The sequence below is a fragment of the Thamnophis elegans genome, chromosome 1 (genome assembly GCF_009769535.1).
Source record: "Thamnophis elegans isolate rThaEle1 chromosome 1, rThaEle1.pri, whole genome shotgun sequence".
Taxonomy (NCBI): Eukaryota; Metazoa; Chordata; class Lepidosauria; order Squamata; family Colubridae; genus Thamnophis; species Thamnophis elegans.
This window is the reverse complement of record NC_045541.1, coordinates 79,478,633-79,505,966: the sequence shown is the minus strand read 5'-3', so window position 1 is coordinate 79,505,966 and position 27,334 is coordinate 79,478,633. Positions and strand designations below refer to the sequence as shown.

Below are 27,334 nucleotides of genomic sequence, written 5' to 3'. Positions count from 1 at the left end.
AATAAAGAGACCTTGTGCAGTTGTTCAAATTCTCTTCAAAAGAATGATCCTGATGGCAGGGTGCCTTGAGATAACTAAAGGTAAAGGTTCCCCTTCCACATGTGTGCTAGTCGTTCCTGACTCTAGGGGGCTGTGCTCATCTCTGTTTCAAAACCAAAGAGCCAGCGTTGTCTGAAGACGTCTCCGTGGTCATATGGCTGGCATGACTAAATGCCGAAGGCATATGGAACACTGTTACCTTCCCACCAAAGCTGGTTCCTTTTTCTACTTGTATTTTTTATGTGCTTTCAAACTGCTAGGTTGGCAGAAGCTGGGACAAGTAAGGGAGCTCACTCCTTTTAGGCGCGCTAGGGATTCGAACTGTCTTAGCCATTGAGCCACCACGTCCCTTTGAGATAACTATGGTTACCTAAATGTGGGATTCAGTGGCACAATGTCTTGCCTTCCCTTCCCTTGCCTAGAATAATTACAGCTATATCTTTAACTGAACCGGATGTGGTGATTTGTGCTATCGGGTTTTCCTTCATAAATAATAGCTGTGGGTTTCCTTCTGGAGTGGAGAGGCATAGAGAGAACTGTTTGGGGTGGTTGGGTTAGCTGGTGGGTAGTGGCAGTTTGAAGCGTGTCTTCAGTCCCAGAGTTTTGTCCATAACTTCCACAGGCTGCAGGCTATGCCACTGTGCGATAGGCCTGCGAGGATTAGCCAGCATATCTGACCAGTGGCGCAACTGGTTCCCTGTAGCTCGGCAGCTGAGAAACAACTTTCCGATCTGGTCATCCTTGGTCACTTTGTCATGATCCCAGACTGAGATCACCAGGTCCACATTCTAGCATGAAAATTACAAAGCAGAGAGATGAGAGGAGGAAAAGGAAGGGAACACAGAGATGGTTTTTACAATGCAAACAGAGAAATCTCATATCTCCTTACAAGGTGCTCTCTGCATGGGGAGCAGTGGTGGGATTCAGCCAGTTCGCACCTATTCGCGAGAACTGGTTCTTAACTTTCTAAGAGGTTCAGAAAACCAGTTGTTGGAAGAAATCTTTTGTTTTTTCCCACTTTACAGGGCTAATCCTATAAGGAAGGCAGGAAGGAAACATTCTGGTGTTGTTTCTAGCTTAATCTTTATTGCCCTGCTTACAGAAACCGCCTCTCTGGTTAACCCTTATTACATTGTAACAGCTAAGGCAAAGTGCCCATCAACCTGAGTTATGTTGAGTTGACGACGCCAACACAGTCACATGACCACTAAGCCCCACCTACCCACCTGGTCATTAGGACAGAGAACCGGTTGTTAAATTATTTGAATCCCACCACTGATGGGGAGCATTTGGAAGAGTTCATGCCTTTTTACCATTACAGCTTTAGTTACTTTCTGTCCATCTTTTGTACTCACTTATATTATTATTTTTCAAATGTCAGCCCAATCCTGCTTAAAAGAGCTGCATAATAAAGATTCATGGGTAAGGACTTTAAACTTTCCACGATGCTTTGTGATGCCCCCTGCCAAAATAACACTTATAATGTTACTGCAAGATGTCAAAAGAGGAAACTCCTCTAACCCTGTTTGACACCATTTTGGTAGGCATTAAATATGGTGTTGATTTTTTTTTAATTCTTAGTTGTTATGTTTGTTTAGTTTAGGGCCAGAAAAATAATACAGAAGTTGTGAATGCGCCAACACTGGAAGTTTTTAAGAAGATGTTGGATAACTATTTGTCTGAAGTGGTGTAGGGTTTCCTGCCTAAGCAGGGGGTTGGACCAGAAGACCTCACGGTCCCTTCCGACTCTGTTATTCTATATTCTAATAGCTTCTTGTAGCAAAAGAGAAGCAGAGTAACAGGAAATAAGTCACAATAAGAAGCAAAACTGACTTCAGTACAAGTATTCCTCATTTAATATAACTGGGATCACTATTGCTAAGTCATGTGATCATTAAGCAAGACATCATATGACTGCAACTGAGATATGATCTCACTTCCATCATGGCTGCTAAGCAAAGCACCCATAATAGCTAAGCAAGACATCACGTGGTCATGACTTGTAATTTTACTGCTGGTTCTCCATCGACTCTGCTTGATGGAAGCCAGCTGTGAATTGGGCAAATGGTGATCACATGACTGCGGGAAACTGCAATGGTTATAAATGCAAGAACCATAAAGTCCTAAAGTTACTTTTCCTTTGTAACTTCAAACAATACAGGGCAGCCATTAAACAAGGATTATATGTATAAGAAGATACATTTTTTTACAGCAGGCCTTAGTAAGGTGAGCTCAAAACATCTGCAAAAGCAATGATGCTTCTAGAGATTATTTCATTTTCCAGTAACCTGGTTCTGCTATGAAATGGCTTCTACTGGGCCTACCTGGATCAAGTTGAAAGGCACTTCAAAAACAAAGGCCTCATTGAAATAGGGGCTCAATGTGTTTTCTTCACAGTTGTCTTCTTTTTCTTCCATTTCTTTTTGTTCAGAATAAGTTGCACTTTGACATATGGGTCTGGCATGGAAAGTAAAGCAAAGAACAGTTGAGGCAATTTAATCCAAAAAGAAGTTTCCCCAGACATTAAAGTGTTCCTGAAAACCATATTGCAGCCTCCATGAAAAACTCCTAACCCAAATATTAGCTGCCTTACTATAACTCAGTGGTTCTGCCAGAAGCCCTGTAGGGTGACTAGGTATTTTGAGGAAAAAAACACAACTGATCTTTCTGTAAAGGTCACTGTGAGACTAATGCTGTTGTGAGTTTTTGGGAGAAAATGTAATTCCTCCCCACCAGCTTTCACAACCATATTACACAAATCATATTACTCAAATGTTGTATGGTTCCTCTTTCCGAAACAAAAATAATAATAGCAATAGCAATTAGACTTATATATTCCTTCACAGTGCTTTACAGTTTACAGTTTCTAAGCAGTTTACAGAGTCAGCATATTGCCCCCAACAATCTGGGTCCTTATGTTGCTGACCTGGGAAGGATGGAAGGCTGAGTCAACCTTGAGCAGGTGAGAAATGAACTCCTGGCAGTTGGCAGATTTAGCCTGCAATACTGCATTCTAACCACTGCACCACCATGGCTTTTACAAAAATAACAGTAATCTCCTTTTGTTCCAATGATCAGGAGGAATTCAATAGCTTTTCTTTTCTGACTAACACATTTTATGAAAAGACATCAGCTGTTCTAACTTATAGCTCATTTCCTCAGCTACGTAGATCCACTTATGCCTTTGATGAAATGAACTACATCTCATAAAAGCTTTTATCTTTTAATAAATGTGTTTGTCAGAAAGTCAGATTCCTTTTGATTTTTGGTTACCATAGACTAATACAGTTCTCCTATCTCTTTTCCAGAGTACTGTGATACCCATAACAGCAGCTGGGACAAACTCTCTTTCATAATGCAAGAGAGGATTATAGTTCTTACAATGGAGATCCATGCCATGTTGTATCGTCTCTGCTGCCAAGATCAGCAGTAATTCAAATCAAGAGAGCTATAGGGGCCTTCACATGTGTCAAACTGGCGGCCCACGGGCCGAATGTGCCACACACAGGCCACGCCCACCCCTCCACAAATGGGAAAATGTCATGAAACATCACATGATGGCAATGTGACATGGTGAATTTGACACCTGTGCAAGTTTAGACAAAAAGGGTTCAAAATAAAGTGGGACTCCGGGATGAATTTCAGCAACATGCATTAACAGGCTCTAAATAAGCATGACGTTCCTTAGGGATCTGTCCTTCATACCTGATAATCCATCTGCATCCATAACCTTGAGCTTTTTGGCTTCCAAGATAACTACCGTTAATTTGCTGGTAGTGGGGACATATCGCAGTGAGAAGCAGATTTCTCCAAGGTGCTCTTGCTGTGAGAAACAAAAATACAGGAGAAGCCAGACTGATATAGTGAGGAAAGATAAAGGGATAAAGCCAAAAGTCTTTCTAACATAGTGCTAAAATAGGAACACTCTGAGGAATACTTCGAAACAATTATTGTTGCTCCAGAAATCATTTTTCTAAGCTCAGAAAAATGGAGAACTATTGACACCACAGAGGTGAAAGTATTTTTTAATATGCACCAATTTAATATGCACCAAACTATTTTCTGCTGTAACAACCCTAATTCTTTTTTTAAACCATTGGTTTTTGTTTAAATGTAGGCAAATTCAACTTCAGCCAAGCGACGTATGATGGATGATGTCTATGATCAGATTTTAAGTATTTAATAAAGATGACTTTAATAAAGGTGACTGACTGCTCTTTAGAAAGCCAAACCCTGAAGATGAAACTCAAATACTTTGGCCACCTAATGAGAAGGAAGAACTCACTGGAGAAGAGCCTAATGCTGGGAAAGATTGAGGGCAAAAGAAGGAGACGACAGAGAATGAGGTGGCTGGATGGAGTCACTGAAGCAGTCGGCGTGAGCTTAAATGGACTCCGGGGGATGGTAGAGGACAGGAAGGCCTGGAAGAACATTGCCCATGGGGTCACGATGGGTCGGACACGACTTCACAACTAACAACAACAACAACAAAGATGTTGACATTGTTTATTTGCATCCATGGTTTATTTGGACACCTAGGACAAATGGCCAGAAATATGAAGTGGAGGGTCTCCACATGCAGCCCCTGTGTATGTGTGTATCTCTCTCTCAGATGCCTTGTTGATACTGAAACAAGTCTCTGTGCTTAAGAGTCAAATGGAATGTTCTCCTTCTTCTCTTGGATTTCCTTCTCTGTAGGTAGTTTTTGTAGTTCTTAACAAATCTACGCTTCAATAAAGGAGAATATTTGTAGCTCAGGGTTGAAATGAGGAGTCCTTGGTGCTCCCGGAGCTTGCTTATTTTCTTGCAAATGTTTCATTACCCTAACTAGTAACATCATCAGTTCAGAGGGTACCGAGGACTCCTCAAATCTAGGTTTTAAATCAAATACAATGCATGTCTGTTTGCACTCATCACATCAATGATATTCTCTTTTGGTTAGGAGCAGTGTTTTGACTGGGATGTCTTCCTGCTTAAATCATTTGATATTGTTTCAGTACTCTGCTTAAGTTCATAGGCAAATCCTTCCAAACGTCCTTCTTCTGATTTCGAGTGTCCAGCAGGGGGCTCCACCCTTAAAGTGAAGCAATAGTGCAGGGAAGGGGAGGTTTAAACCTATCCTTGAACCATCCCTGGGTCCCATCCTTGTATGGATGTTATTAGCATCACTGGCATTTTCCAAACTGGCAACTTTGGGAAATGAGATAGGAAAGTAGTTTTATTTCCCTGAAGCACCATACACACAGGAAAAGGATGATCTGATCAAAGATCTCCTGCTGTACAACTGCATTAATTGAACACCTTGTTCCTTGGAGGAGAACCTAGGCATAATTTGAAAAATATTTCTATTCCAAAAGTATGACCAAATATCTGTTTAAAACAAGGATCTCCCTCTTTTTTTAATCCCACAAAGTGTTAGGTTCACATACTGCATCGATGTAGGAGTTTGTTTTACTCATTAATTGTTGAATGAGACATAAAGCCTGTTTTCTCTTATGCTATTAAAGCATAAACCATATTGACCAACTACAATGGCTATTTTCACACTGCATGAGAAACAATCAATGAAACTTCATTATAACTTGGTATATATAAAACCATTATTATGAATCCAACCAATTGCATGTTGATTCATTGAATAGGAACGTGTGTGTGTGTGTGTGTGTGTGTCTGTGTCTGTGTGTCTGTGTGTCTGTGTGTAGACCAGTGGTGGGTTTCAAAAAATTTTAGAACATCTTTTGTAGGTGTGGCCTGCTTTGTGGCAGTGGCTTGCTGGCCATGTGACCAGGTGGGAATGGCTTGCCAGCCATGTGACTGGGTGGGCATGACCAACTTGTAAAATGTGGTGAAACTCACTTAACAACACTCTTCCTTAGCAACCAAAATGTTGGCTCAGGAACTCTGGCATTGAAGTGTGCAAGTCTTAAAGCTGTCAAGTTACAAGACCCTTGCACCCCTAACCCTTTAGAAAAAAAACCCAGGGCTGTTCAAACTTGACAGCTTTAAGACTTGTGGACTTCAACTCCCAGAATTCCTCCTCTCGCTCTTCATCTTGATGATGTGCAGACGGGCGGTGGGAGGGAGCTGGAACCGGTTCTAAACGGCACTGTAGATTTCTATAGAAGAGGTTAGAACTGGCAGGAACCCACCCCTGGTGTAGATACAGAAATAAACACACTCAATTTGTAATATCACAAGCTTCAACCATTCATCACCGTGAGCAAGCTGCCTGTGTTACACATCAATAAAATCCATACTCTGGGCAATTGATCCCAAAGTGAATATGGTTTTCTTGAACAAAACGTAACATTACTGCTCAATGGCCTCAACACACAAACTTCATTAACTATTCATATTCAGCCTGAGATATTACTAGTTCCCTGGTAATATAATTGCTAATAGCGCCCTCTAGGGGATATTCCATTTCTACATCAGTAATATAATTATTAGAATTATCTCACAGATGTCAAGGTGCTATCAAGCTAGCATGCTCACAAGCCAAGCATACTTATTTTTCTTTATTCACTTCTGAGATTTGTATACTTTCATAATCCCACTGATGATCAGCAGCAGCAACCCAATTCTTTTAATGAGCTTAGGGAATGAAATGTGCTTCTTTCTATCTTGGAAAATTGATGTTCACCATCTTTTGATTAAAATGGATTTCAATTTTCAAGAGAAAGAAAAACAGCCTGTCTCTGAAGATATAATAACATCTGCTATCAACATATGCAGAATTCAAATGAGATGTCTTCAAAAAGCCTATGTTGATGATCAAGAGAGACCATACTTGGTTTGATATACACTGCAATAGACAAAAAAAATTCCATTATTTATTGAACCCCTTTCCAACGCTTCATTTTCCACTATTTTGGATTTGACTGTTTAGTATCCCTTATATAAAGTGTGTTAACATCATGTAGTTTGGGCCTTGTCTCCACGGGTTGCCCTTCTCTCTCACTAATGGAGGAGATAGGTATCAGCCATTATTAATTACATTGGTATAATAGTAGAATTTTTCCTTTAATCCAACACCATTCATGAACAGCTTTGATACGGGTAAAATGTTTCATCATGAAAGGTGAGTCAGGAGGCTAGAGGTACCTAGAAATGGTGCGGTTTGGGAGTGTTGGAAGCATAGACATCTCATAATCACCCTTATGATCATGAAAACCTGTACCTCAGTTATTTATCCCTCAGCTTTTATAAATGTCTTCTTTATTTCCTGACTTCCTTTTATATCTATCCAGGCTTTAAACAACTCTTTTCACTGAGAAAAGAGTGTGCGGGTGAGTATATGTTCAATTGCTCTTTCCTGTATTGGTTCAGACCTTGTTCCTTCCAAAATCAAGTAGACAGTTTCAGTTCTCCCACCTTATAGAATCTAAACTTTCAAATCTCTAAAACCCTGAGTCTCTATATTACATTATTTATGGTAAACCTAAACATAGGATAACTTTAAGAGATTGCTATCCAACCATTATCACAGGATTCTGTGGATATCTTGGAAGGTATCTTTGAAACTGCAAGACATATTGGAGATAAAATGTGAAAGTTCCAGTGTCCAATGGTATAAATGTTTTGTAGATTTGCTGAGCCATTGTTGTTAGAGTTCTATAACGAATTACTTAAATCCAGTAAATTGTCTTTGTATTTTTATGAGGCTTCTACAACAACCCTGATTTTAAAAGCAGGTAAGAATTTGTGTTTTGTACAATTTATATATCCATACGGTAGATGCAGAATATTATTGCTTTTGGTCTAGATGATTTCAGAGAGCGTCACCATGCATAATTCATCCAACTCGGTCTGGATTTTTCAAAAACCAGACAGTATCCAATTATTTACACTCATAAATAGGTATGTTATACCACAAAATAAATTGGATTCTGATGTATTAATGTTTTTGGGATGTTGAAAAAGCTTTAGACACAGGTAAGCTTAATTTTTTTAAGCGGGACATGTGTAGGTAAGGATTCCAACTTCTTTTATTAGATGGGTTGAAATTTATTATTGAAACCATAGCAAGTATAATAACTTTTTAAATTTTTTAGGCCAGTTGAGTTATCAGATGAGTGACAGTATGGCAGCGTGTCATGGTTGCCCAATTGCTCCATTGGTTTATGACTTAATTCTTGAGCCATTAACAATTATTCTCAGGCAATCTTATAATATTACTGGTATTATACTGGCATATACCATGCTATTTAGATTCAGAATTTAATTATTTACAGGTCGCTGCATTTGGACAATATTATTATCAGATTAACCAGGACAATCTAATTTACTTTAATTGGAATCTAATTTATAAATAGGTCAATATAAGTTATTGGGCTTTGTAATTTGTACAGAATGTATTAAATATTTTGGTTTATATAATTTTAAAAAATCTCAAAATATGTGGAAATTAGTATATTGAAAGTTAAAAGTAAGATTCCAATGGCTAATGCATACATTTAAAATCTATTAAATTTAATGTTATTAAAATGAATATTACTACCTAATTGATGCATATTTTAAGATATGTACTGTTGTTCATATCCAAAAAGTTATTTTATTCAGATCAAGAGACTATCAAGAAAATTATACGGGAAAATAACTTCCAGGAATTTTACTGGCTAAGCTGAAATTATCTTTGATAATTTCTCAAAAATACATTAGACATTATGTTATCATTTATATTTGAATACCAACTTTTATAAGTTTTATTGTAAAATTGCTATGTATTTCTGTTAAGATCTTAGCAATGATTTAAATCGGTATCACATAGCAAAAATAGTCTTTCATTTCTTGGTTTACAAGCAAGTGGCTATATTTGGGGCCATCCACTAATCTCATGAATATTTGTTTTATGGAAGATGTCTACTGTAAACCTAAGAGGTAAGGCTTTCTATTGGAAAATATAAGAAGGCTCTGGAATATTTACTTTGAATTAATTACTGTAATGATTATTTAAAGGAATGTCAACAACTCCAGATAGAATTTTCTTTGCCTAATACATAACTCTGGCAATATAAACCAATGTAAATGTTTTGCTTCCTCAATATGAAGCAAATATCTAAGCCAAAGGTGGGTTGCTCCCAGTTCAGCCCAGTTCGGCCGAACCAGTAGAGGAATTCAGGCCGGGGTCACAGAACCAGCAGCTACCCAGGCCTGCCACTCCCCCAAACTGGTTCCCTTGCCACCGATGGGCCACCACCATTTTGGATTTTAGTGGCTGTGTATGCGCAGTTCACTGAAAATTTTCTGCGCATGCGCGAAGAACAATTTACATTGAACAGCGTGCACACACGTTGCGTGCGGGTTGCAAACTGGTAGTAAACGGGCAGCAAACACCCCTGACCTAAGCCACCCCAAAGAGCCCCAAGATACTATCTTTTTTGATGGAGCCTATTCTGAAATCAAATAAATTTTGCATCTAAAGCAGAAATTTAAAAATATTTTTGAAGTTGAGGTTAACTGACCTTATGACTTATGGAATGAACAATTGACATAACCAATAATGGAACATCAGTAGATGCCAATCTTTAAAAATGTTTAAAATATTACTTTGGTTCTGTTGATTCTGAATTCTTTGGACACTTAAAGAATGTATCAGAAAGGATGGACGTAGTGTATTAATGATGCAAAGGTACAATAATTATATGATTTGGCTGTGTCCCTTTTCGTTTCTTGTTGAATGATATTAGAACATGTCTTTGGTCTGCTGCGCTATTATAACTTATCAATTAATTAGATTAGATCTCTTGGTTGCATGTACTTTAATTTTTAACATTTGTTTTTATTCATTCTTAATGCGTTTTTATTGCAAATGAAGATGAATATGAATAAGAGATGCCAAAATGGGACTTCAAAAACCAGGACAAGCTTTGTGTTCTAGAGTCCCTAAATCAAGCCCATCCTGAGTCATTTTTTCCCCCTGTAGCAGCTGACATACTGTAACAGCAAAGTGTGTGCAGAAAATTATTCATAGTTATATGAAAGGGCATGTTCAGAAATCAAGACACCACCTTTTGTCAATGACTCAGAACAGAACACTCAGATCCAGCCACAGGGGCAGCCAATTTTATGCCAGCATTGTTTTGAGCTGACTCATGGATGGGTGGGATAATCCTTTTCTCCAGCCAGTAAGAATGCTCTTTCATCACAGGTTAAAATTTAACTACATTTCTATGTCTAATCAAGATGGTTGAAGTATGAAGGGGAGCAGCAGCTGCTCAAGATATAAATGTGTGGTATCCAAGGCAGCGGTGAAATCTAATCCCCCCCCCCCGGTTCTGTGGGCATGGCTTGTGGGGGGAATCATATGACTGGGTGGGCTGTGGCCAACTTTTTTTCCACTTTTTAAAGCATTTTTTCCCTACCGGTTTAGACAAACTGGCAGGGAAAAAAATGGTTTAAAATCTAAAAAAATAGCTTCGGACCATGAGCCACGCCGTCGTCGGAAGCTTTTAGAAAAGCTTTTTAAAGCACTTTTTCCGACCATTTGCCGAACCGGCAGGGAAAATTTAGATTTGGATTTGGATTTTATTAATATTTGTAGGCCGCCCTTTTCCCTGAGGGGACTCAGGGCGGCTCACATAAATCGGGGAGGGGGAATACAGACGTTAAGATAGAGACATATAATAAAATAGTCAACAACATACATTCATCATTCGGGAGGGGTAACTATCCTTGTCCCCAGGCCTGACGGGCGAGCCAGTTCTTAAGGGCTATGCGGAAGGCCTGGACGGTGGAAATGCTTTTAAAGCGGGAAAAAGCTGAATCATGCAATCCTTGGAAGCTTTTTTTTAAACTACTGGTTTGCAGAACCAAGGACAATTGTCCCTACCGGTTCAGCCAACCAGGCTGAACCGGGAGGATTTTACCCAAGGTGTGCTTGCAGATATTCCGGATCCATTGACTGATCAAGGTTTTCCTTGATGCTCCATCCTACTCTTCATTGCATTCGAATCCCTTGTCTGTCAGGCCTGTAGTTATGTTCCTTTTAGGATCTTTGGCCTGCCACACTTTCTAATATTTCATTATGCTGTTTCATTAGTGTACTAGTTGGAAGGGGGGAATAGAAAGGAGTAGAATTGTGGAATGTGTTGTTGTCATTCTTTTCTAGAAGCCAAGGTCATCTTTTGTCTCCGCACCTCTGCACCTCACCGGAACAAGCTGGGTGGAGAAGCCAGCGTGGCCGAAGAAGATTGGACCATGTGATGGATTTATGGGTGTGGGGATAAGTTCATAGACTTTCAACTGGGTGGAATCCCAGGAAATTTTCAGAATTGGGATTTCCAAAGATGTGCCAACATGTCTGTCTTATTAAATTGGAACTTTAAGGATAGATCTGCCTTGGACTCTGATTTAATTCTGCATGATAGTTGGAACGCTGATATTGTCCTTATTTTATTCTCTTACACTCTCCTGCAGAGTGTTTCAACCACTAAAAGAAATTAGAAAGGCTGGGTGGGAAGTTGAAACAACTTCCCTCGACAGCTTCGCTGAAAATGCTGCACAGGATGGCTTATTGATATGGATTTTAATAGGGGACATCGAGTTTCTTTGATTCAAGGCACTTCTACCCTGCCACTGCATACATGTCCCAATCCATCAGTCTGAAGGTGGTACACAATAAGAACAGGGATTGCACTGGATCAGCCCACTAGCCAAGAAGCAATATTTTCTTGTCTGACCTTTCAGTACATGGAATAAAAAAAATCACCATCCTACTATATCCTGGAGAAACAAACTTGTCCTCACCCTCATTCCAAACAAAATAGAAATAAAACAAATTGCTTGTATACTTTCCTCTGTGTCTTACTTGAAGTTGCACACCGTATGTCAGTTAGACATATGGGTGCGGGGGGGGGGGACTTATACAGAGAGAATAGAAATGACACCAAGGCATCTTTCTCATTTTTTTTATTTAAATGAAGCCTAGGAGAAGCCAGAAGTTTCTGAAAACGGGAAAAGAGACAGATCCACAACATTTCTCATATATTTGCCCAGCCTTATGGTTTCAGTTACTCTATAGCTGCCTTGGAAGAAATCAGCTCAGCTTCTGAACATGGCCAATATCATAGGATCACTGTGGCCCAGAGTTGGTTCAAAAACTTTGGAAGTGACCTTAAAGAGCTTTTTTCAGTAAGCTTCATATATTCAGTTTAGCCTACAACTGGTGCAATAAGCTGCAGTGTTTAACTATGCCAAACTGAAACAAGGAGATTGGATGAATCCTAATTGTACATGCAGCTCCAAAAGATTAGTCCAGGTTATGCTATTAGAACTGACTCCTTGGCTTCATTATAGCAATAGCAATAGCAATAGCAGTAGACTTATATACCGCTTCATAGGCCTTTCAGGCCTCTCTAAGCGGTTTACAGAGAGTCAGCATATTGCCCCCAACAATCTGGGTCCTCATTTTACCCACCTCGGAAGGATGGAAGGCTGAGTCAACCCTGAGCCGGTGAGATTTGAACCGCTGACCTGCTGATCTAGCAGTAGCCTGCAGTGCTGCATTTAACCACTGCGCCACCTTGGCTCATTCCCGAGACACAAAAAATACACATAGTTCTCACGTACTGACCTCAAATTGGGACTAGCAATTCTGTCACTAAGCAATGCAATCATTAAGTGAGCTGTTGTGTGACCATGCCAAGCCAGTTCTCCTGCAGTCATTAAGCAAATCACTATGGGTTGTTAAGCATGAACATCATGTGACGGAGACTTGTGACTTCCTGCTCCCCATAAATTTTGCTTCCCAGCTGTTAAGCTTGCAAAGGGCTCAGATTACAACTGTGCAACCACAGGGACATCACAATGGCAGCAAGTTTGAGGACCAGTCATAAATCTATTTTTTCCAGCGCTGTCGTAATTTCAAATGGTTGATGAACAAGGCAGTCAGTAAGTGAGGTCTGCCTATATGGTACACTTGCCAGTTGCAGCATTTTGTAATTGGTTTTATAATTGACAAAAAACAAGAAGTACATATTGCAAGCAGATCTTTACTTTGAAAAAAATGGATTATGTCTCTCCTCTTAGTTTTTATCACATAAGTAGCCTGATATTAAGTGATGGGTTGACTTTGCTCTAGTGATACAAAAGGGGTAAATTTCTTGCCACTAAATTGTTTATGTAGCCCCATTATTTATTTAGTTATTGGAATTATAGCCTACTTTATTACCAAATGTGAACATTGGTAAAAAATAACAATAAATCTATAATTTGATTACTTCAAAAGCAAATTTGGAGTAAGACTTTTGCAAAGAAAAGTGGTTGTTTGAACTGTAGGAAGTTAAAACCCATCCCTCTCCCCAAAAAATGAAATATCCTAGGAAATATTGAAAAGGGAGAATATTATATTTCCCTGGATGTGAAAAGGGAGAAACATGTTTTAAAGACAAAGTAGCTCCCTGCCGCTTCCTGCACATCCCCTTTGTCAATGGGCCATTAAGATACCCAAGCCAGTCCCTTTACATAATAAAGAGTTCTAACCCTAACCCTTCAGCTCCAGGGTGATGGGATTAAGGCATGATTAGCCTTTACCCACTCACCACATGGCATCTGAGAACTCAACCAAACCTGGATTCAAAACACAGCCTAGAGATTTGCCCCTGCATTGCCCCATGGGAGTCTGACAACCAACCAGAATACATTGCTTACACAGGAACAGGAAACAGATAGGTGGGGCCGAACAGATTATAAAAAACCCTGCAAGCCCCTTCTTCGCTCTCTCTTCTTCTCTACCCAACATTGAAGCATGTGATCATCTTTTCTGTTCAGGACTCAAGTCATGTGGTCCTGTCCACCATTAAACCGTCTTTCCAAGCAGCCTCCATGTCTCAGTGTCTTTTTCCCCACTTGGAACCAAACCAGAAGGACATTTCTTCCAACAGAACATGCATAGAATGTCTTACTAGTAAGAACTAATTTTATCAGAATATTCCAAATTATTTTTAGGAATTTTAATAATATTAAATCTATCATGTCTTCCTAATATGATGCCCTTCAGAAGCTGGAATGCAATACCCATTAGCCTAATATAATTATAAGAATAAGCAACTCTTTTTACCAGAATAGAAGGCTGAGCCAACCTTGAGCCAGTCAGGATCGAACTCCTGGCAATAGAATTCAGAGTTAGCCTGCAATACTGCATTCTAACACTGCGCTACCATGGCTCAAATCATAGTGTGCTTTGTTTGGCTTTGTGTTAATGTATTAGGGAAATCCAGCTAATGCAGTTTGTGAGCCATATCTGAATCTAGAAAGTCGTAAGTAGTTAACAAACTATGATGAGCTGAAGTGTGGAGTTAGGCGATGCAGTTTTATATAAAAATTTCAGCATCCTGGTCAAGTTGGACATGCTGCTAACTTCCTAAGTGAACACAAGGGGACACAACCTCAAAACTACAAATTAAATGCAGCATCTTTCTATCAATTTCAAAGCATGAATCTATTGTGCAGTTCTTTATAGCTTCAAAATATGAAAACAATGAATATGGTAGGTGCAAAGCTGGAATACTTTGCAATATCTTCTTGGACAGAAATAAGAATGAAGTCCAAATGTTTTGTATAACGAAGTACAAGTCTTTCTATTTGTGATTTTGAAAATGTTTCTGTTTTTCTTTTCAGGAGTCTTCGGTCATTGTTGCATTAAGGTGCTATATTATCTGTTGCTAAACTTTTCAGTAGGTGATTCACAGACGATATTCTTTTGCAAATCTGACAAATTTTCAAGTCGTTCCACCAGAATTTTTATTGGTTTTTTTAGATCTAGTCTTGACTTCCACGTAGTTCCATGTAGCTTTACTCTCACAATGTTTCTCACTGTTTCTAAAATTGCTTACTTTGTAAGACACAATTATCGCCATTTTCAAATACTCAGACAACTCTTTTAGAAGAGTCAAGGACCATTAAATAAACAAACATCACAGCTTGAGAGATTTGAAGGTTCAGAATGTATATATATCCAATGGAATTTTCTTCACCTCGGTAATTGTAGGCTTAATGACTCAATCACCTTCAGGGGCCTTATTAACCACTCTACTGTAAAAACTATAGCATCAAATCAAATTAATTTCTGCACCTGCCAATAGTCACAATGTTCTTATTGTGAATCTATAATCAACTGCGCATAAGTTAAGAATGCATTTAAATTTGTAGAAAGATGGCGAGCTTAACATTATACTATGTAAGAGTTGTGATAGCATCTGCTCTTTTGGGGATTTATCAAAGCTTACAATCTGAACAGGGCGACACAATATTTTGCACACAACAGGAACTAAATAGATTTATGATTGTATTGATTCCCTGCCTTTCTACCAAATAATGGTGCTCAAGGCACCTAATAGTACACAGAATAAAATAGTTCACACGTTCACAAATTAGGCACAAAACAAACAACAAAGCCATTTTCCCAGTTCTCAAAAGCCTGCCTGAAAAAAAACACCCTTTTTATTGTTGTCTTTTACTAGCAGAATAACAGAGTAATTTAGTTTAATCTCTTTTCACAGGGACTGCCAAATCTGAAAACAAACACAGATTCTCTCTTTGCTAACTTTATCTTACAGGTAAGGAGGGAAAACAGCTAGATGTTGTGTACTCTGTAGTTTCAGCAATCTCAGCCAGGTTGCCCCACAACAGAGAATTGAAGTTCAGCAACATCTGGGGGGGCCACAACCCCCTCAATTTCCACACATCCTATTATATTGCCTCAAAAAAGATCTTTCCTTCCTTCCTTGGCAACATATGCCCCACATGCAGAAGAATTTACAAAACCTTCAGCATGGGAAATAACTCCTATATAATTAAATTCCTTTAACAGTTAAGTAATACAATCTGCATAATTAAGCTTGGAAGAGCACTTTTGACTGGTCAAGAGAATCAGCACCAAGATCTAACTCTTCATTTAAATAGAGACAGTCAGCATTTTCCTTCCCCTGCTCCAGAGTTTCATAATGATGTCACGTGGACTTTTGTGAGATTTATTCCAGTCTGTGCATCAAAGCTGAGCAGGTATTTTGTGATCAGGGTCAGAGTTATTTGAGGATTTTTTTTTCAGCCTGGGGGTCCAAAAGAGGTCTGGCACTGAGAGAGTGAGATGACTAATGAGGAAAGCATCTAAATTATTTGCTTCTTGATTTTTCATTGAATATTTGAAATGAAATAATTATTCAGCTTATCACTCTCAGTTTACCGCTGTTGTATCTGAAGTGACAACCAACACTGCTGAAGGCAAACCATTTGTTTCCATATTCATATGATACAACTTCGGGAAGCTTTAGACCCATAAAAATTGAGCTGGGAGTTGTTTCCCTTACCCCGAATGAGTAAGATGCCAGATCACCCAAATTAGATAAAATTGTCACTCTCACTTCTGAGTTACGTACCTCTATCTTGCCAGCTGGAGAGAGATCAAGCCATTGTTCCATTACATGCTGTAAGTCCACATCCACAAGAGGCAGAGTCACCTCGCCAATTATGTCATGCTTGGAAAAGCGGTTGAAATCATACACTTGCATGACCAGTATAGCTTCAGTCACCTCTGCTCGGGAGACCTAGAGAAGAGGGGAAAAAAGGGAATGGCAATTTCACTTCTACCAATGGATGAAATCCCATGTCCTTCTGAAACGATGAAGCAGTGAATCTGAGCGATACAGGACAATCATCCTGCAAAGAATGGTGTCAAAAAGTTGCATCCGAAATCCATTTTGCTCAAGATTGGTTCTCCAACATTGGTTCTCCAACAGATTAGGACCTGTATGCATCGGGGGGGGGGGGGTGAGGAAATGGGGTTACCAAAATCAGGTGCTACAATAAAGAAGGTGTTGTAGAAAGTTAGCATCCACCCCTCTCCTAGAAGAATGAAACATTCTAGGAAATATTAAAAAGGCAGAATATGGTATTTTCCTGGATGAGAAAAGGAGAAACAATGTTTTTAAAGACAAAGCAGCTCCCTGGCCCCCACTTCAACTCCAGGGTGATGGGATTAAGACCTTCACCCTCAAGACATGATAGGATTAGCCCTCACTCAAGATACAAACCAGGACAAAGCCATTAAGCTGTAATAGGAATTGCCCAAGGCCCCTTCATTACATCACCCAGCAAGATTCAGTAAAGCCTGGGACTCAAGACAATCTACAAAGTTACCCCTGCATGGCCTCATGGGAATCTGACAACCAATCAGAATACATTTCTTTCACAGGAACAGGAAGCAAGTTCAAAGCCCAAGAGAGGGTATACATCTCTCTCTATCTTTCTCTCTCTCACCCACGTGCTCGATTGCCCAGGACCTCAAACCATGTGGTCCTATCCACCATTAAACCATCTTTCCAATCAACCTCCATGTTTCCAGTGTTTTTCTTCCCACTTGGAACTGAACCCAGATGGACATTTCTTTCAACGGTGTGATTTCAATGGAAGACAGGGTTTGTAAACTCAACATCACAAATCATACTAAAGTCTATTAAGCTAACCAAGAACATGAAATAACAATAAAAAAATGTGTTAATGAATTTTTTGCAAACTTCTAAACTAAATTTTAACAATATCAAACTGAATTGAAACAGGTCAATCCTACCTGAAAAATGAAGCTTTCGTTGAAAACAGGGCTGAGTGTCTTACGATGGACCTTTGTTTCATACTTCTTCCTTATGTCAGATGTCAGGAAGACAATCACGTAGGGATCAGAGGTACCTCCACTGTCCATGGCCTTTAGATCTGCTGCCTGCTTCACGCTAACCTTTAACTTAGAAAATCAATTCAAAAATATGAAAGTCTTGAAATGGATGTGTATTAAGTTTGCAAATCTGTAGAAATGGGCTAGAATCCGACTAGACAAGCAAACCAAAATAGAAAAGTAATGTTCTTAAAAGTTGTGACCTTAGGCTCTCTGAATGAAATTTGACTCTAGGACACAGTTGGATTGTTCTGCTGTATTGGTCTCCCTACTGCACAAAAACATCCTTTAATAAACTTCTAGATTCTGTCACTGGGTTTCAGAAACTTTAATTTGCCTAGATGGCATTAAGTCATGAAATTGACTTAAGTCATTGAAGGTCCAAAACATGCTTGGCTACATGTTAGATCTATTTTTTTTTGTCCCAGACAATTGTGACAGGATCTTAGTAGAAGACTTTACCCTCAGTCCTTTACTATGATCTGATCATTCTCTGATTGTTTGCTAGTGTTGCCCAAACATCATGGAATACTTGGAGAACTCATTTCTAATGATCTAAGCCTCAGAGCTCATTGCAATAGAATTGCCAAAAAGACATTAAGAGTTGTTAATCTAATCTTGTGAAGCTTCTTGTTCGGTAATATTGTATTGCAAACTAGATCGTATAAAACCTTTGCTAGATCTATTCTTGAATACAAATCATCAGTCTGGAACCTGCACCACATATCAGACATTAATACAATTGTGCGAATCCAGAGATATTTCACGAGAAAAGTACTACACTCCTCTGCTCATAACAGAATACCTTATACCACCAGGCTTGAAAGTTTGGGCTTAGACAACTTAGAACTATGCCACTTTTGATCTGACCTGAGCGTAATACATGAAATTATCTGCTACAATGGCTTACCTGTCATTGACTATTTCGGTTTCAACTGCAACAATACAGGAACTCACAATAGATACAAACTTAACATAAACCGCTCCAAACCTGATTGCGGAAAATACAACTTCAGCAACAGAGGGTCAATGCCTAGAATTCACTACCTGACTCTGTGGTTTCATCCCCAAACCCCCATAACTTTAACCTTAAACTGTCTATGATTGACCTCACCCCATTCCTAAGAGGTCTGTAAGGGCCATTCACTAGCACACCAATGTGCATACCGTCCCCTTGTCCTATTGTCCCCACTTGTTCATATCCATTTCCTGTATTCATAATCTTGTTCTACTTATATCTGTCATTTATACATGCTTGACAAATTAAATAAGAAAAGAAAGAAGAAAGAAAGTAAGAAAGAAAGAAGAAGAAGAAAGAAAGAAGAAGAGAAGAAGAAAGGAAGGAAGGAAGGAAGGAAGGAAGGAAGGAAAGAAAGAAAGAAAGAAAGAAAGAAAGAAAGAAAGAAAAAGAAAAGAAGAAATGAAAGAGAAGAAAGATAAGAAAGAAAGAAAGAAAGAAAGAAAGACCTATTGAGCAATCACAACCAATCAAAATACTGGACCCATATTGGTTTCAGTGAATGTTTCAACTTTTCCCTTAAGTTCTGGTGGATAGCACTGAGGCCTTAGTCACTGCCTCAAATTTGTTGGAGTAGTAATGAATAGGAAGAACCCAGAAGCTGTGCAGGTTATCAACATTTGCCAATAGGATGGTAGCTTTTCTAAAATTGATCATCATTGGATGAAAGAATCAATGTAGAGTAAAGGAAGATATATAAGGCTGCCCACATGAAAACAAATATGCAAAATGCAGAAAGGAAAACTATTGTTATTTAGTATTGCTTTATAATAAAAAAGAGTGCAAATTTGTCACTGTGGGATTTGTGAAATATACCTCCTGGCCACGGAAGTCATATTCTAGGGAATATTGCAGCCGTCCTCGTTTCTCATCTTCCAGTCCACATTCAATGTCTTCCAAATCAGGTTGGACCTACATCAAAATATTAGCACCTTTCATTCAAACATTAAATGCAATTCATATAATAAATGGTCTATGAAGTATGAATGACTTTGGGTTGACTGTATATACTGTATGCCATCTTACATTCAGGAAGTCAGTGTATCCCCCCCCCTCTTCTATTTTTCTCTATAACAACAATCCTCTGGTGTTTATTGTATCGTATTCAGTTCTTGGAGACACAAAACCAATTCAAAATCTATCAATTCTTATCAATGGCAATGAAAAAAATGTACTTTGAAAATATGATACAGGTAATCTTTGTCTAAAAACAGTAATTGTGACTGAATTTTCCATCTCTAAGTGATGCAATTGTAAAGTATGCTTGGTGATACCACTTAGTGACAGCAGTTCTAGTAATTCCTGGTTGCTATTGTTAAGTGAATTCTCATGGATTGTTAAGTCATGTGTCCACAACTTCTGATTTTCTGCCATTCCCCATTGATTTTTGCTTGTGGGAAGGCAGAAGAAGAGATTGCAAATTGTAATCCCATGACTGTGGGACACTGTGTTGGCCAGAAATCTTGGCTGGTTGCTGAGCAGCCAGTTTGTCCTCTGTGTCAGCCAGACCCCTGAGGACCAGTCATAAGTACCCCCATCCAGTGCCATCACAAGTTTGAATGGTCACTGAACAAGTGGTTATTAACTGTGGACCACCTGTAGGTATTTGGAGCCAAGGAGTAAAAATCAGAGCTATATATGATTTAATCAGTGATCTATCAAATATATTAATGTACTCCAAGATTGAGCTTCTGTGTCAAATCAACTGTTCCCAATCACTTAGCTACCAGGACATCTGCAAAGATTATCAAAAAGTCAAGGTGGCATACAAGTGCACAATTGAAACTCTGCCCCTTTTCTAACAAGTACCATAAGTTTAATTATGTATTCATGGCCACCTATTTGATTTTTTTTTGACCGCCTGGTTGTCAGTTCTGGCTTAAGCCCTACTGAGATCAGTTGAATTGTATCCATCTTGTTTTCCTATCCACTTGTCATATATTTGTACTTCAAGCCTAGAAGGAGTTTTGTAACTAAGAACTCATTGAAAGTTCTCTGGGGTTTACAGTCCTCTTGAAATTTGAACTTAAAAATCAAAATGCTATTCCAATTCTAAAAGTCACGGTTACCTACCAAGCTGGCTGTTGTGGAGGCACCATTGATGTTTGTTAAGTTGAGTTTCTCCTTCTTCTTCCGTTTCTTCTTGCAGCAGCAGCACTTGATGATACAGATAAGGAAAAGTAGCAGGACTAAGCCTGCTGCTACAGCAATTGCAATGAGAGCCCATCTGGGTACTGTTTCAGCAGCAGGAGACAAGAAAGAGGAAAGAAATCATATAATGCAAATCAGGGAATTGTTTCTGGACGGTGACAAAGTCTCGGAGGCTCTAGTACAGGAGGCCCCAACCCCTAGTCCATGGACCAGCACTGGTCAATGGCATGCCAGCAACCAGTCTGCGCAAACAAGTGAAGCCCCATCCATGGGATGCAGGCAGCATGCAAAACCATGCCTCTTCCAGTCCACAGAAAAACCTTTCTCCATGGAACTGGTTCCTGGTGCCCAAAAGGTTGGGGGATGCTACTCTAGTATAGCAGTAGCACTTAGACTTATATACCACTTCATAGTGCTTTACAGCCCTCTCTAAGCGGTTTATAGAGTTCAGCATATTGCCCCCAACAATCTGCTCCTCATTTTACCGACCTTGGAAGGATGGAAGGCTGAGTCAACCTTGAGCCTGGTGAGAATTGAACTGCCAAACTGCTGGCAGCCGGTGATCAGCAGAAGCAGCATACAGTACTGCCAGTGGTGAGTTTCAAATTTTTTTAGAACCTCTTCTGTTGGTGTGGCCTACTTTTTGGGAATGGCTTGCTGGCCATGTGACTGGGTGGGAGTGGCTTGTCAGCCATATGATTGGGTGGGCGTGGCCAACGTGTAAAATGTGGTGAAACTCACTTAACAATGCTCTTGCTTAGCAACCAAAATGTTGGCTCAGGAACTCTGGCATTGAAGTGTGCAAGTCTTAAAGCTGTCAAGTTACAAGACCCTTGCACCCCTAACCCTTTAGAAAAAACCCCCCAGGGGTGTTCAAACTTGACAGCTTTAAGACTTGTGAACTTCAACTCCCAGAATTCCTCCTCTCGCTCTTCATCTTGATGATGTGCGGACGGGTGGGGGGGGGGGAACTGGAACCGGTTCTAAATGGCGCAGTAGATTTGTGGAACCTCTTCTATAGAAGAGGTTAGAACTGGCAGGAACCCACCTCTGAGTACTGTAGTCTAACTACTGTGCCACCACAGCTAACTTCCAAATGTAGGCAAATCATAATCATTATCTGCAAAATAGAGGATGGGGCTGCTGTGTCAAAGAATTAAGCATTTACAACAATTAATGCCTAACCTAGTATCCACCAAATATTTATTGATTTGTTAAATTTAATTGCTGCCAATCTTGCCTTGTAAGGCAGCTTACAATAATTAAAAAGAAAGAAAATGAAAGGAGTGTAAACAGAAGTAAGATAATATAGAATAATAAAATAAACAACAAAAAAGGAACACGAGAATACATCAATATGATAGCCAAATAGAGTTTGCCATCAATTTAGCAGACAGCTCCAATGTGAAACTCCCCCATTTGGTACCCAGGCCAAACTCCAGAGTCAGGACTCCAGTCTTTTATGGAAGGATAGGAGGGTGGGGGCAAGTCTTAGTTTACAGGGTAAGATGCTTCAGACACTAAAGCAGAGATTACTCTTCTTCTGAATCCCGATAATCAGAGTTCTTTGACTGATAGGATCTGAAATAAGCTCTCTCCTAGCACAAGAAGGACAGGCCTATGAACCTATGACATCAAGGGCTTTAAAGGTCATAACGAATACCTAGAACTGCATTCAGAAGCAGATCACATTAGACTCCCATTTCCATTACCCTCAGCTAAGATGCCTATTGACTGACATCATTCACCATGTCAGGGATTAGAATCTAGCACATCTGGAAGGTGCAAGGGGAACCATTACCTTTTCCTATCTTTTAATTCTTATAATTACTATGCCAAAAGGGTATAATAAATTATTGAGTCAGTTCCTTTTATTTTTTTAAAAAAAAGAAGAGTTTCATTTATTCATCCAATGCCATCTCCCAATGCTAAATAATTTGTTCCTTCATCTTATCATGCCAAAGTCAATTAGCAAAAGATTAAAAAGGACATGCACAAAAGCTATTGTGGTAATAGCTTATTGATGCATGGGATCTATTTGGTGACTTTTTTCTTTCCCACAGTCTTCCAATTTATCTGTAAGATGGCAGATCTTATTGTCATCCTCAATGAATGCCTGCATTTTAATACCTCTCTGAAACATGAAAGCAAAAATGGGACAGTAAAGAATGAATGAGGAAGATTGCAGAACCAAAGACCGTGCTGATGTTAAGCTTGGACATCTTGACCCATGATGAACAGATACGGCAGGGACTACACTAAATGCTCTTCTTTTCATATAGATTAAAAACATTTTTGTCCTTTAGAACCGAAAAAGGGAGGTGATAAATGTTTACTGTCAGTCACTGTTAGAGAGAGAGGGAGGGGAGGGAGGAAGGGAGAAGGAGGCAAGGTCTCCCAGCAATCCTATTGTTTCAGAATGGGGAGTTTGAGTTCAGTCCAGGAGTACTTTTAAAGACTTGTTTTATAATCTCAGCAAGGTTCCCGGGCATTATGTATGTGTTGCCATGAAAATTAAATGGACAACTAATTTCTCTTGAATAACAAAACAAAATAATGTTCTAGAATAAATAACTATGTAGAATGTTACGAACATACAAGGAAGACTCCTCTTCTGTTGCTAAAATGATCTGATCAAGGCCGATTTACAAATAACAGGTTTTTTAAATCTCATTAATGAGTCTGACTACTTTCATACATCAAATCAGGCTGTAGTTTCATTAACCATGGATTGTGTTACATTGATGAACCACATCTGACACTTTAAGCCTCATTCTATAATGACTTAATGTAATGTAAAGCCATAGACAACTATTTGTCGATACATTCATTCATTCATTCATTCATTTATGAAAATTTATATGCTGCCCAACTCATTCTTAGTGACTCCGGGCAGCTTACGAGACAAAAACCCAATATAAAAAAAATCAATGAAAAAATTAATAAACCTCCCACCCACCTGTGACTACTATTGATCAAGCCAATAAGCCACTTGATGGGCTCCATCTCACACTGGGTTCCCCAGCTCCATTGGCAAAACCAGATCTTCAGGGCCATGTGAAGGAGTATCAAAATGGGCCCAATTTATCTCCTCTTTTTCCTCTCTATGCCAATCTCCAGGATTTACTATCAAATATAGAACTGATGTAGGAGCAGTGGACATTAAATCAAAGCTTTCATTGCTTATTAGAGTTGTTTAGCAGTGTGTACATCACCATTTATGCCAGTGTTTCTCAACCTTGACAACTTGAAGTCCTGTGGACTTCAGCATAGCTGGCTGGGGAGTTCTGGGAGTTGAAGTCCACAGGACTTCAAGTTGCCAAGGTTGAGAAACACTGATTTATGCTCTACTTTTATATTTGTAAAAACAATCTTAAAATTCAAAATTGAGGGTGTCTTCTTCTCTAATCTAAAAGAAGCTAGAAAGATCAACAGAGACAAGTTGCTGCAGCCATCTCAGTTGCAAAGCATAAAATAATTGCTGTGTTAGAGAGGAATATTGGTTTTTTTTAACTAATGTTTGTAATACCTAAACTAAGTTCTCCCCTCCTTTTTTTTTCTTATTCAGTTCTCGTCTCATTTCCATCCATTTTTCCATCCCTTCTTTCACATCTCACTACAGCTACATTTTCCCTATAAACTATCCTTCTCCATGTATATTCCCTCTGCTTTGTGGCTGTTTCTGATGGGTAAAAAAAAGGAAAGGAATACAGGCATGTACTTGTGTGTTTGAGCATTTGAGCAGTTTGTATACATGAAGAAAAAAAATGGTATGGGAGGAAGGATTAAATTTAGAAACAGAGTATGTATATTTTAGGTAATTTTCGTCAATGTGACAATGAGGCCTTATTTTTCTGGAAGGTGGCTTTTAATGAGGACACACACTCATTCTGCAACCACTTATTGGTTAGTGTTCTTGTGGTAGGGAAATTTCTGGGAGTAGTTTCAAGTGATGGTGATTGCTGTTAAATCAACAAGGTCTCTAATCTAAACTAGGAAAATTATACACACATACACACTGTTCCTTGGAAGTCTTAAATTCATGGTCATCTTTTTTTAGTAAATGTATTTTAAGTCATGTATTTTTAGAATGCATGAGTAAATGTTTTTTAGTAAATGTATCTGGTATAGAGGTTAAGGCATCAGACTAGAAACTAGGAGACTGTGAATTCTAATCCTGCCTTGGGCATGAAGCCGGCTGAGTGGCCTTGGACTAGTCCAGTGGTGGGTTACGACCGGTATGCCCTAGTATGGGCAAAATGGTGCCTGCCAGGAGCACCAGGTACCGTTCTAGTATGGTACTCCGGGGGACCCACCTGTGTTCCTTACCGGTATTTGACATTTTTGGGGCTTCTGCACAGGTGCACTGAGCATATGGCACCTGTGCGATGCTCCACCAAGCAACTGGAGCATCGTGGGTGGTAACCACGCATGCGCGCACTGTGCATGTGTGCATGTGCGTTGCGCACATTCATGTGGTGGGCGCCCGGCCCCCTTGTACCGTACTGGTTGCAACGGGATCCAGAACCCACCACTGGACCATTAACTCTCTCTCAGCTGTAAGAAGGAGACAATAGCAAACCACTTCTGAAAAACTTTGTCAAGAAAACTGCAGGGACATGTCTAGGCAGTCTCCAAGAACCAGGCAAAACTGAATGGATGAAAGAAAATAATAATAACAATAACTACACGGCTATGGATGAAGCCTTCCATCCTTCCGAGGTGGGTAAAATGAGGACCCAGATTGTTGGGGGCAATATGCTGACTCTCTGTAAACCGCTTAGAGAGGCCTGAAAGGCCTATGAAGCGGTATATAAGTCTACTGCTATTGCTATTGCTATGTAACAGTGATACCCATTGTCATCGGCACACTTAGCACCATGTCCAAGAATTTTACAAGATACATCAACAAATTGCAGCTTCTTACAATAACACCAGTGGAACTGCAAAACAACTGCACTACTCGGAACATCTTATATTTTAAGAAGGTTCTTGGTTGATACCTAGGACGCTGGCAGCAAACCGTATCAATCATTAGCACCAGTCACTGGTATTTATAATGCATTTTTGAATGTTCAGTTGGCTGACTTTCATGTTTAATGAATAAAGTATTATAATGATAATGATTATTATTATACAAGTGATCCTCCAATCACTTGTGGAAAAGAAATCCAACAGGTATGAACTGGACCTTCTGGAACCTCTCAGCTGAGCTACACATAATAAGATCATTGAACAAACTGTTTGTTCCATCACGCCTTCAATTGACTCACATGGGATTTTGTTGATAAGTCCTTCAATGAAGCTGGGTGGGGCAGTGGTTAGCACAGCACTTGTAGTGAGGTTACTGGAGCCTCTGGAAGCAGCAACAGTGATGCCAGATGATGCTTTAGAAGCCATGGTCCAGGAAAAGTGAGCTGGAAAAAAAGGCATAATATAATTATTTAACAAGAGGCTGATTATGTTCCAATGTCACCATATAGATGACTATCATCTTTCATATAACCTGAATTTAAATTATACCTCAGTATCTGCATCAGCACTAGCCAATCAGATTCTAAACTAATACCAGGCAATGGCTCCTCTAAGCACCCAGAATATAATTTATGATATTAATAGGATCATTCCTTGATAGACGCATGCCTTTCTCCTCTTTTCTGTAGAGTCAGCTTAACTGACAGCCCTTCTAACCCAGAATTGGCTTTCCTATCTGTCAGCCTCTCTTCAACTTCTTAAACAGGAGGTTTTTCAGCCCTAGCTGGCAATATCAGGCTTGAATTGGCATCTCTTGCTTGCAGAAGAGGTACTCTTCTCATTCAGCCCCGACCTCTCTCATGTTCCCATAGTGTAGAAAATGGAGCTTTCAAACCTGGACATGCATGTAGGTATACATGTTGAATACTTTTCTAAGGTATGCTTATTCTTGTGAATGTGACTTAACCAAATGCATAAGGAATTTGTGGGATTTGCCTCAAGGATCCACTGTGCTTCCTTCTGGCAGTGCTCCTAGTATGAAGGTTAACAAATTTGTAATCCAGGCAGATGTGTGTAGGAATTAGAACCAGGTATTACCAGGAAACTTTAGATATGTGAAGCCTCTACTCTGGTTGGGATGGTCTTAGATATTGACAAGTAAAATGTACCTATAAAATGCTGTTACTACCCTGCTTTTGCTTTGCTTGTTAAAACTGTATAAAAGCCAAATAAACTCTGTGTAAGGCAGACAGACATTTTGGACACCACTGCTGTGATGGATTTCTGAAACTACAGATGTGGAGATTAACGTCCTCCCTGACATCCCAAGAGCCACACCAGATCAGGATGGTAGCCACACCACTGTTTTACCTTGGATTCTAAACAGCATCCACTTGTGCTGAGTGTTAACATACCTGGAATTAATCAAGAAACAGTGCTGGAAATGGCAAGTCCTATTTCCCCAGCTACATAAGAATTATTTTTTC

General features: G+C 39.4%; 1 protein-coding gene across 1 annotated transcript; it reads right to left on the bottom strand.

The window, feature by feature from the left end:
• Window positions 1-593: 593 nt before the first annotated feature.
• On the bottom strand, window positions 594-26,273 carry SYT8 (synaptotagmin 8). The gene is given in 9 exon segments (XM_032231773.1): window positions 594-827; window positions 2,364-2,425; window positions 2,428-2,496; window positions 3,745-3,862; window positions 16,416-16,583; window positions 17,606-17,773; window positions 19,539-19,634; window positions 20,796-20,956; window positions 26,147-26,273. Coding segments are annotated over 9 exon segments (1,203 nt in total).
• Window positions 26,274-27,334: the final 1,061 nt, after the last annotated feature.